Raw genomic sequence first — 12,062 nt, forward strand, 5'->3', positions numbered from 1 at the left:
AAGCAATGATTTTCAAGAGGAGAGATTTTTACTAATATATTATATTAATATAAATAAGATTTGCTAAAAAATAAAATGCAGTGAATTAATTAAATGGTTTTGGTTGGGATGGACCTTTGAAGATCATCTAGTCCAACCACCCTGTCATGGGCAGAGACATCTTTCACTCCTTTTCAGTAGATGAGGTTGCTCAAAGCCCCATCCAACCTTGCCTTGAACACTTCCAGAGATGGGACACCCAACTTCCCACCCCCCTCATTGTAAACATGTCTTCCATATGTCCAACTTAAATTTCTTCTGGTTTAAAACTATTGTCCCTTGTCCTGTCACATAAAAGGCCCTGGTAAAAGTCTCTCTGTCTTTTTCACAATTCCCTTTAAATATTGAAAGGCTATGATAAGGTCTCCCTGGAGGTTTCTGTTTTTCAGGCTGAACAACCCCAGGTCTCTGTCTTTCCTCAGAGGTGTTCCAGCCTTCTGACCATTTTTGTTTCCTTCCTGTGGCCTCACTCCAGCAGATCCATGTCTGTCTTGTGCTGGGACCCCAGAGCTGGGTGCAGTGCTCCAAGTGGGGTCTCACCTGAGCGGGGGAGAGGGGAATATCAGTAAGAAATGTTAATATTTATAGCATGGTTAGTAAGTGGTTACAGTGGGCAGCAAAAAGTGGTGGATTGACTTTCTGACAATGGGAGTTCCTGCTAGGATGCATGGCCTCTTGGGGCTGTTGTTTACTGTACTTTTTCCTTGCTTGCAAGTTGAAAATAAGCTAAATTGTTCTCTGGCATTGTCAGCATTACCCCAGAGGTCTTTGGAGAAGCTAATTCCTTTGGTTTCTCCCTACTTCATCACCCAGAAAAATACCATAGTCTATCTTTAAGGAGCATATGGTGTTTGTTTTTTATCCCTAGTCCAAACATTTGTACTGGATTGTATTTCCCCCTCTGCCTTCTTATGAAGGAATTCCAGCTGAATAGGGCATGTCTCCCTTCACTTGAGCTTGTGTTTTTCTGGATAGGAAATGAGAGGCATAGGCTTATTAATTTTTCTCTTAGCATTATGTAACTTGTACAAGGCTGTAAGTACATGAGTTTAAGTAGCATGTTCTTTATTAGCTCATTTTACAGTCCTTGGCCTGTTCCACTTCAACATTCCAATAAGTGGCATAAGTTGGCCAAAGCACATACTTCATGTTAATTAAATCTCTTAAACAGTGTCTAATTTTCTTTTTCCTCTTGAAGTTGGTGGGAGATTAGTAATAAAAGAAAATTAGTTGGCTGATAGCATCATGTATTTGATCAGTGCAGAGACAGGATAAGTGCCTCAGGTGTATGGTGAACTCTTCATTCCTATGTGAACATTCAGCACATTAAAAGTTGACAACATTATTTGAACATTCATCCTGACAAGATAATATTGTAAAAGATCCAATTTGTGAACTGAGGAACCACTAGAACATGAAACATAAACAATTTTTTAAAAGTCTTATTTCCTTCAGTGCACTTGTTCCTGTCACAGTTTTGTACTTTGTACAAATCTACCTGAAAGTAGATTTGGAAGATCTGCAACTGATACTGATGAATCTAAGATTTTGTTTGAGATTATTCCCTCCAAAACATAAAAAATAATTTGACTGCTCCTAATACAGGATTTTGAGACTAAATGGTTTATTTCCTCTTCTGACCTCTTGCCTGAGGCAACACAATTGTAGTGGACAAATCAGTAAAACAAAATTACCTTTTCTTTAAATCTCTTATGATGAGATTTGTGTGGAGAGCAATTGAGAGCATCCTGGGAGAATAAGATGTTGAGTGTTGATGAAATGTAAACCTGCTTCTTCATATTTGATGAAGTTACTGTCCTAGTTTTATTTTCATTTTGGTCTGCAAATGTTTTCAAAATGGTTTAACTTGCTCATATTCCTAGGATACTTCTGACTTGCTTCTTGGTTTCTATCTTGTTCTTGTGCTTTAGCAAGAACTCAATGTCGCCAGTTGTAGCTTCCAATAGGCATGGGGGCCATTCAAAATACTTTCCATTTTCCACTGAGGTACATTCTTAGAAGAGCTTTTCCAATCCAAATAACTGGCATTTATTACTTTTTAATTGCTTCGTGTGATACTTGCTTACATTTGCTGTTTTAATGTCTTTTCCTGTCTGTAAAATGAGAGTCCCAGAGGGCACATGCGTGCAGTCGCTGAATTCAGTTTACATAGCTTGATGGATGTTTTGGGAAAAGCGTATTGTGAGTATGTGCAGTTTGTCACAGATGATGTCCCAACAAGAAAAAAGTTGTGCTAGTGCTGAAGGCAAATGAAATGAAAGTAAGTAAATGAAATAGCAACAAAAGGATGGCCTGAGAGCTCAGCGTCATTTTTTCCAGCTGCTGTGGGGAAGGCGGTCAGTGTGGCACACACATGCTTGAGCTCAGCAGACATTCTCAAGTTGCACTCTGTAGGCAACAAACAATGGGCAGGAGAGATTTCTCTGGGCAATTTTGCTCCTCTGAGTATTACCAGTGTCACACTTTTAAGTCCAGTGTCTTCTATTTTGTGAACTTTTTGTGAAACCTGGTCATAAAAGTAGTAAGGGATCTTAATTCCATATTAAAGAAACAAAAAGGGGTGTGTATTGCTAGTCTTTGAGAGTGTAAAGAAAAGCCTTAGAAGGTAAAAGAGTTCTGAAGCTTTAAAAAAGGCAAGGTAGGCAAAATGTGGACATTTCACCTCTAATAATTTAAGGTGGGCCACTTACTTACTCAGGTTTATTTTGGGTGACAAGCAAATTTTTGGAGCTCTGGTCTTGGCAGTGTGAGTCTGGTGAAAATAGTATGACTCCTGTGCCTTCTGGGAAGGCAGATTTCAATTCCTTCCTCCTCTGGCATACATAAATTAGGAGAAGGCTCATTCTTCACAGTTTAGGATTGTTTGTGGAGGAGAAAAACCAGGACTTGCATATTGCTGAAAACCAAGGAGCTGTGCAGTATGAACCTGCATTTAGAGTCTGTTTAGGCTCTGTCAGGGAGGGCCAAGCTCTGTGGCAAACTGTAAACTCAAAACATCCTTAAATGATTCTGAACTACCTTTTCATCAGCTTTTCCTCATAAATCTTGTCTGCTGGGTTTGTTCTGCTGCCCCTTGGATCTCGAACAGCCAGATTAACTCCGGGCCTTCCTTTGCCTTGTAGGACTCCTCAGCGGGCAGACGTCCCCGGCCAACGCCAAGCTGGAGAAGCTGGACCCGCAGCAGGTGCTGCAGCTGTGCCTGCGGTACCAGGACCACCTGCACCAGTGCGCTGAGGCCGTGGCCTTCGACCAGAACGCGCTGGTGAAGCGCATCAAGGAGGTGCGGGCCGGGGCAGGGCGGTGCGGCGGGGCGGGCGCTGGCGGGGCCCGGCTCAACCTGCGGAGCGGCCCGTGTGGGGCAGGGCGGCCCTGGGGCTGTGCCCTGCGGGGCAGCGGGGCCCGTGTGGGGCAGGAGGGCCCGTGTGGGGCAGGGCGGCCCTGGGGCTGTGCCCTGCGGGGCAGCGGGGCCCGTGTGGGGCAGGAGGGCCCGTGTGGGGCAGGGCAGCCCTGGGGCTGTGCCCTGCGTGCCGCGGCCCCGCACTGCGCCTCCTGCCAGCTGCTGTGTCTGGCGGCTGTGCCCGAGGAAGCCTGGCCGTAACCTGCTCCTCAGAGTGGCAAATGCTGCCAGCAGCTCTCGAAGTAAAAGGTTACTGAGATTTTCAAGGTAACATTCGTTATCTAGGTCTGTATATCGTACATTTTATTAGACCCTAATAGGCTAGACCCTAATTAGGCTCTAATTTAAGGAAGGAAACAGTTATCTTAACATCTGTAGCTGGAGAAGGGAGTACTTCAGTGGGTTTGTAGAGCTAGATTTGTTTTTGAAGCCCATAACGTGCCATCTCATTTCTGACCTCTATGGTAAAAAGGTCTTTTATGCTGCTGCTTTTACCACTAAACCATCAATTGGAAACCACTGATCTGTTTAAATACTGAGTGATACTCTTGAGTTAATTGAATTAACTCCTAGGATGAGCATCCTGCAATAGGATTGTCTTTCTCTCACTACTGATATCAGAAGCAGTAGAATTGCTGCCAGATTTTATTTTTTTTTTAAATCAAGACAGACTGGCATGACAGGGAAATGTGGCTTGAGGTGTTTCCTCAGATACTCCCAGATGCGTAGAAGAGCTGGTGACTTCTGCATATGTCAAAAGTCCTTGAGACCAAGTACCTTTTCAGTGTCAAAAAAAAGTTTTTGAGCATGTGGTTAATCTTTATCCAGGCAGTATAAACACTGACCTTGCTTTGTTGTTGCTCTATTGGCTTAGTTAAGAAAATCCCACATGACAAAGTGGGTAATAAATTTGATTCATGGGCTGTTTTGAGAAGCTGCTGTCATCATGAAGTTCTAAGTCCAAAATAATGTGGGAAGCATTAAAAAGACCTTTTTACTTTGCTGTATCAAGATCTGAGGCCAGCTATTACACAAGATGTAAAGATATTTGCAGATGTTGGTGACTCAGATCACACAATCTCAGAAATGGGATTTAATAGCCAGCCTAATGACAGTGTACTGCATTAATCCAAGCAGATTGTAATTCTTTTGGCTGTTAAAAGTGTGAGAGGGACTAGTGACATGATTTGAAGTCATGGTGGACACCACCAGTACAAACTTCATGAATTGGGTTTGCCTATAGGGCAAGTGGCAGAGTCCCTTTCAAATTTGCTATGGTGGTTTTCTTCCGGTTCATAAAGCTTGTGATTGTCTTTCATCTAAAATAAATTAAATGATGATACTGATATTTTCACTAGCTTCTTTATAACAGCCTCCTCTGACAAAGTGATGGAGGAATGGGGAATGCTGGAAGTCAGGGAACACACAAATCAGCTGTGGTTTGGGTTTTTTTTGGTCACAACTTTTAAGTAACTTCAGATGCTTTCGGTCCCTCCGCCAGAACTGGTGGGTTTTTACTGTTCATTTTTCTAATAATTTTTAAATGTTTTTCTTGCTTTGGCTCTTCTGCATGTGTGTTCTGGAGGATCTGGGTGGGACCCACTTGGCTTAAATCATTCTTTCCAAATTGTTTGGGCTCTCCTTGATGCACTAAATCGAACCACTGCTGACAGTTGTTGACAACACAGGGTGCAGCTGAACCAGAGCAGGGGATGTCTCTCCTTACAAGTGTAGACAAAGGAAATTGCCTTTGGCTTCACTGATTTGTCAGCAGTGATTTAGTTTTGCCGTGTACACAAAGCTTTTCACCCTTAGTAAAGTGTAAAAATGAAAGAGAAAATCAAGTGTATTGTGAAAAGTAGAAAGTGCACAAGCTGGGACAGTAAATTCATTTTGGTAGCCAGTATTTCCCTTTCCCTTTCATTAACACTGTAAGTACTGAAATGTTTTTCTTCTGATAATAGACTTGTCAAGTGACTGATGTTTTTAACTTTCAATAAAATGTTGGTGAGCTTCAGTCTCTGATTTCCTACCATTTGTCTGAGGTGTGTTCTCTTCTCAGACTCTAACTGTACTAATAGTCCTACTGTATAATATAATAATAACTGTATAATAGTCCTGCTACACTCACACTGCCTGCAGCCAGGATTTTTTTTACTCTTTCCTTGACAAAATGTCCCAGAGCAAATATCTTTTGTTCATTGTCTGTGTCACCAGGAAAGAAGTTTCCTGGATTCTGTCAAAACTCAGAAGCACTGCTGTAAATTAATTGGTCCTCAATAACTCAGAATTTACTGTGGTGGTTTGCAAATCAGCACACAGTCTGAATTACAGTGGTTCTGAACAGGAAAGAGAATGAGCTAAAGAAAAACACCCCTGCTTGTATGACATTAGTGGCTGCAGTGTGAGCAGACCCATCTGTGTGTTCTGTGCCTTCAGGGAGCAGTGCAGCCCAGCTTTGCTCTCCATCCCATTTCCCAGTCCAGCCAGGATTGCTTTGCAGTGTTGGCTGCATCCATGTCTGCTCCTAAATGTAGAACCTGAGCAGCTTCCAGGTGGCTGTGACTGTTCTGTCTTGAGCAGAAATACATTTATCCAAGAGATTCTTTGAAGGGAAGAGAATTGAAGATGGGATAGAAAGTGGTTGACTCAGATGCCTTTTTTCAGCAGTTGTTCAGACCACAATGAGTTCTGGTTTTGGGAGGGAGTGGTTTACTTATGACAAGAGGTTTTGTCTTCACTGTCAAGAAAAAAAAGGAGGATGTACTTGCATCTTTTTAGGGAAAATACTCTAGATTTGCATTGTAACTCATTTGAAGTTTTGATGAACTCCAGCTGCTGTGAGTGTGATAGAGCCACGCGTGCTCTCTTCACCAAGTGTCTGCCCCAGTTTTGTGATCTGCAAAAGAGAATTTCTGACAAGATTCGTTTGGAGGAAAATGTTGACCAGCTCTGAAGATATGGATGGGGGAAAGCAGCAAATAAGTAAGGAGAGGACTACTTTACATTAAGTCCTTACCAGTGGAGGGTGTGTGTTTTGGGTGCCAGGGAGAGAATTTCAAGACTCATGTGATAGGGGATGGTGAATACCAGGGAATGGGAAACAAGTAGAATAGGTAAAAGCTTGGGAACAGAGCTAAATTTTCAGGAGGTACCCATGATTTTGTGTGCCTTCAAAATAGTCTAGTTTCAGTGACTTAAAAAAGGACTATTGTGTGGACAAGGTACTAAGCTTCTCAAAAATCATATCTTGCAAAATGTCTGAAGGTAAGCATCCAAAAACTACTAGTCACACGTGAAAATTGAGGCCTGTCTTTCTTCTGTGAAGGCAAAAGGGAAGCTGAAAGCCCTGTAAGCACCTTCCAAAGAAGCTTTGAGTGAGAAGATCTTCAGCATTGCCAGTGGGGTTGTGCTTTTGAAGTATCCCATGTAACCTTAAAGGCAAATGTAGTTCCTAGATACAATGTGCTTAAAATGTATTTGGAAATGGGTTTGTGGGAGGGCTGTGATGCTTTGCCTTGAAAACAAATGTTAATGCGGTGTTATTTGTAGCTTTTATTACCACAGGAATCCCAGACTGCCAATAAAAACTGCTTTGAAAAAAGCAGTTTTTACAATACAAGATAAAATTTTAAATGTCTCAGCCTGAGCTGGCACGCATCTTTGGGGGAGAGTTGGAGGAACCCCCCTGAATTTTCCAATATAATAAATATTACTTTTATATTCACAATAGTTAAATAATATTTGTCCAGGCAGGCATTAATATCAATAATTTGTTTGCCATGCAGCAAATATCAGTGTATGGCTCGTTTCATACCTATAAATTCTTCTATGGGAATAGCTTATTATTTTGAACAAATACTCCAGAGTAGCATGTATATGGATTTGACTTGTTTTGGTTTCTTCTTTTTGGTTTCTTCTTTTTTTTTTTTAACTTTAGCAGCTGCAAAAAAGTAGATGTAATGGGCTTCTCTAGTATTAAGCTGTCCAGAAATACATCCCTTAATACTTGGCAAAGAAATAACTTTTGCAGCAACACAAGCACAACATCATGTCTCCCAATTCAGCTTTTTAAAATTATGAGCAGAAATTCAATCATTATTTCCTATAAGCACCAAGTGTAACGCATTTGACAAGAAAATCACTCCTATAAACAAGCGTGTTGTAGGTTATTTCATGCATTTAAGACTCATAAATTGTGATTCAGCCATTCATGTCACTGTGTGTGCACAACAATTAGGGGATTTAAGGATTTCGGTTTATCTTTTTTGTCAGTGCTGTGTGGCCTTTAGACCTCTATGTTGTTTCTGTGACATAAAGTGGGTTTTTGTCAGAGACACCCCATCATCCTGTGGGGTTTTTTGACTCCCCATCAAAACCTGCTGGGGAATGTGGTGTGCAGAAGTCCTGGACATGGTTTTGTTCACCCTGAGGAAGGATGGGCTTGCTGTGGGCATGGCCCATGGCTTTAAACCTCTCTCTGCAGGGGTGGCTGGGCTGGCTGTGCTAGGGACAGCTTGTCTGATGTTCCCTGCTGGAAATCTAAGGTGGTGATAAAGGGAAAAGGCGTCCTAAGTGCAGGAAGCTGTTCCATCACCAGGAATGAATGAGATCTGGGCCAGAAACCTTGGCAGGACATTCCCTGGATGGGGACTGTGTCAGCCACAGCTGCAGTGAGACTCAAGGTGCACATCTGCTGTAAGCACAGAGCTTCTACTGTGTGAAACACCACAGGCACTTCTCCTAGCTCCATCCCTCCATGGCAGAAAGATCTGGAGTGCCTGGGATTCATCCCATGCCCCAGTCACAGCTGAGCAGTGTCACTTCAGGGAGTGGACTCAAATGAAGAGGTTTCGGGGAGGTGTTTTTTGCCTGGTCTTTGGTTTGTTTCAGGACTTAGCTGAGTGAGGTGTTTATTGCCATTTCTCTTAGTTATGGTTTCCCTGTAGGTGGTTTCAGACCTGAGTTTCCAAGACTCTTTGTGAAATCTGTTTTCAGCAGACATGCCCTGAGAGTGATGCACCTTCTGACAAAACTAAATTAGGCCAACAAAAGGTGAATGGCCTTACTAAGTCCAAAATGCATCTTCAGCTTCAGGCCTTTGCTTTAAGGCCCATATGGACCAGCACATGAAGTTACCTTTCAGCCCATTAAAGGGGAGGGCTCAGGGAAGCAAAAGAAAGCCTGTTGAAAGAAGCCTGGCAAAAGTGAAAATGGAGATGTATTTGATTTTTTTAACACAACATATAAAGATGTTCTAGGTGAGGCTGTGTTATCTTGCAAGCAAAATTGAGCCTTTTGGTTCACAGACTTAAATTGCCAATGCCCCAAGTCCAGGGAAAGAATTCCTTGTGCTATAATATTTCTGAAAAGGGGGAAGAACCTCAGTTGAAATGCCACTTGTATTTTCAGGTGATTTAATGCTACACTGCTCTTTAGAAAAAAACTAGGGAACATTTTGTTCTGTAAGAAATCAATACCTTAAACTCAGTCTTTGGCATCTTGGAAGTTGTTGGATGAGGACTGTGACAATCTATCCAGCTCTTTATTTCTCCTCTCATCGGCAGTGAAGTGTTGTTTATAAAGACTGGAATCTCAACAGGCACCATCATGCAGAAATAAATGCACAGGATTACTAAGCTGGAAACATGTTAATCTTCGTGTCCTTTAGTTGATCTTGCTCATTTTTCTCCAGTCTGCTGTGCAAGTAGCTTGAATACTTAAGTGGTGGGGTGGTGTCTAAACCAGTCAGCACCAAAATGTGAAAATGCTCTTGAAAAGGCTTCACAATTGTTACTTAAATACAGAGAATTAATGTCTAGCAGTGTATGACTGAGAGAGATGGCCACTACTCTGTAGTGCATGAACTTCATGAAGGGATCTAGCTGTTATAAAGGAAAAGATTGTTTGCACTGGTGATAGTCTGAAATCTGTTTTGCTGACATGCATTGCTTTGTCTGGTGTCATAAGAAAGACCAGTCCCTTGGTCCTAGAATATATGTGTGTAATCAGTTCCAGCATGTTCCCTTCTCTTATGCCTTATGGCCTTTTGAGGAAAGATCTAAACTGGAATTCTTTCCACAACTGAATTTCCAAGGAAGAGAAGTAGGCTTGAACAAGCATCTAGCAGTCAGAAAGGTTGGTATTATTATAGAGCTTAGGTGCTTAAGAAACTCTCACTGAAGATCCCAAGTCTGGCATGCAAGGCCTTTTAGTAACACTTCATTGGGATTAGTGCATGGAGCTTATGATCATCAGGTACCAGAAGGAATATAATCCAGTTCCTTCTCACAGCTTGCATAAACTGGGAAACTGGATTTCTTATTCCAGCCTTGTTTTCCCAGGTGGAAAAAACCTCCAGCAAGCCCCTGCCCCACCACTGTAGAACTTCGAATAAGAATAAGAAGTGCTAGATTTCATTGTGGAGCTAGCAGACTTGATGGTGGATTTGGGCATGAAAGGGATTTGAGACAGGAAGTCTCAACCTGGGGTGTTTCACAGCTTGTACTTCCAGGAGAAATGAGAGTATGCTGATTGTTGTGCACAAAGCTGAGGGATCTTTCCTGACACCCTGTGCAGCTCTCATAATGCTCAAGGAAGGAGGGTTCCTAACACAAGAAGAGGGCTGTAAGGATGTGTGGGGAGTGGAGAACCTTGGGGAGGAAACTGGAAAAGCTTTGCTTGTTTGGCTTAGTCAAATGAAGACAGAAAACTATGTGATTTCTCTTTCTAAATCATTCATGTAGATTAAAAGTGGCCTGTTCCCTCCCTGAATGATTGTATTGATGTTGGAAAAGTCAATTTACAAGCTTTCATTCTTACCTGTTACCTCCTGATTCAGTGTTGAATTGAAATTTTCAAGGTGTCAACTCTGCCCTTCAGTGAGAATTGGAGTGTAGAGGTGCCAGGAATATTGAGTAGAAGCTTTTCATAAGTTTAATCTTTGTTTTAGACAGGTTAGCCAGCCTTACTTGCAAATATTTGAAGTTGCAGTGATGACTTTAAGATGGTAGTTGGTAGGCTTGAGGGAGCAGGGTGGACCCTGTGTTAGCAGCCCCATAATTAGCATTGTGGTTATAATCAGATGTGATCTGCAGAGACAACTTCATGTTGAAAGCATTACAAAGCCTTAGTGCAGGTAATCTGCCCATCTCACTTTTTATGAAAGGCAGGGTTTCCTAAATGTTTCTGTGCCACTGGGGCATGAATGCCTCTACATGAGAACATTTATTAGCCATTATTGCAACACTGCTCTGAGGTATGAAACATATGATTTACTGTTAATTAATTTATGTGGGTGTTGCTCCTGACTGGATGTGTCATCTACCTCTAGAAGCCTGGATAAAATGCTGAACTATAGTGTAGTAGAATTCCCCATAATCATGTGTATAAACTGTGTAAAACTGTAGTCGACTGGACAAAAAAAGAAGGCTTTTAAACTTTTTCTTTTAACTGGAACAGCAAGTGATGCATTTGAAGAGTGGCTGCTGGAACTTGCTGCAAATGTTTTGAAAGACAAAATCCCAAATCAGATGAGTTCAGCTGAAAAAGAGGCTCAGGTACCAGTTGTAAAAGGAATGAACATAACAGCAGTATATGATAAAGAATTTATAAGAGTTTTTAAGGTCAGAGAGGATTCTTGGGTCAGAGCTTTTCCTTTTGCATTATCCAGTCCATAGAATTTAATTCTTCCTTATGCCTGACCTAAGGCTATGCAGAAACTGAACTACTTACTTTTCAATTGCAAGTTCTTCTAGCAGATTGTAGTACAAATTTTCAAAAGCCTTCTTGCATTTGATCAATTTATTCTAGGGATTCATTAGTAGATGTAAAAAAGAAGGAGGAAACACTCAGCTTTCTGTGAATCTTGAGGCCACTGCAGCTGAATACGATAAAAATGAATGCTCAGAGTGGATCAGAGCTGGCACTACTGCCAGCTTTTGTGTGAATCACTGATCTCTGATGGTTTGTACTCTTGTTACTGCATTTTGAACAATAGTCTATAGCCTCCGAAGAGCTTGGTCTGTAAACGATCTACAGTGCTTAAGATTTCCTTGAGGCTTTCCTGAAGCTAAGGATTTACTGCCCAGATGTTGTGACCTCCAGCAAATTGCAGGGATGTCTGAGCTTCAGCACTGTGGAGTCAGCCTTGAAGGTCTCTCTTCTGGGAATGAAGGAGTAGATCCTCCCCTTAACATCAGTGAGGTGTACTTGGCTCATTTCATGTGCTTTTCAAACATGGAAGGAAGAGCTGATGAAGAGCTACAAATATATTTCAGGAGTTTTTCAGATTATCAGTGACTGGCTTTGTTAGAACTGACATGCCTTGGAGTTTCCCTGGAACTGATTTGGACTTTCATATGAGAAATGTGGCTGACAGAAAAAGAGCAAAAGCTTCATCAGGGCTCTCAGGTGTCCAGAAATCCCCAAATCCTGACTGCTGGGCTCATATCCATGCTCATCTAACACTTCAGCCTTCTTGCATGCATCCAGGGCATGTGCAGAGCACATGGAGGGGGCTCTGATCCACTCAGATGTGTTGGACTGGCAGTGCGAGTGTGTCAGGGTGTGTGAACCCAGCTTTGTCTGCAGTTCCCCAGAGAAA

At 42.0% G+C, this 12,062-nt stretch overlaps 1 protein-coding gene across 2 annotated transcripts in view; it reads left to right on the forward strand.

The window, feature by feature from the left end:
- Positions 1-12,062, forward strand: part of BORCS5 (BLOC-1 related complex subunit 5) — a 57,605-nt gene that overhangs the window by 37,714 nt on the left and 7,829 nt on the right. For both annotated transcript variants that reach the window (XM_063395342.1, XM_063395343.1), the window contains exon 3: positions 3,183-3,340. In XM_063395342.1, the coding sequence (XP_063251412.1) occupies positions 3,183-3,340 (158 nt within the window). The remainder of the gene's footprint in view (positions 1-3,182; positions 3,341-12,062) is intronic.

The sequence above is a fragment of the Prinia subflava genome, chromosome 4, assembly GCF_021018805.1.
Source record: "Prinia subflava isolate CZ2003 ecotype Zambia chromosome 4, Cam_Psub_1.2, whole genome shotgun sequence".
NCBI classification, from domain to species: domain Eukaryota; kingdom Metazoa; phylum Chordata; class Aves; order Passeriformes; family Cisticolidae; genus Prinia; species Prinia subflava.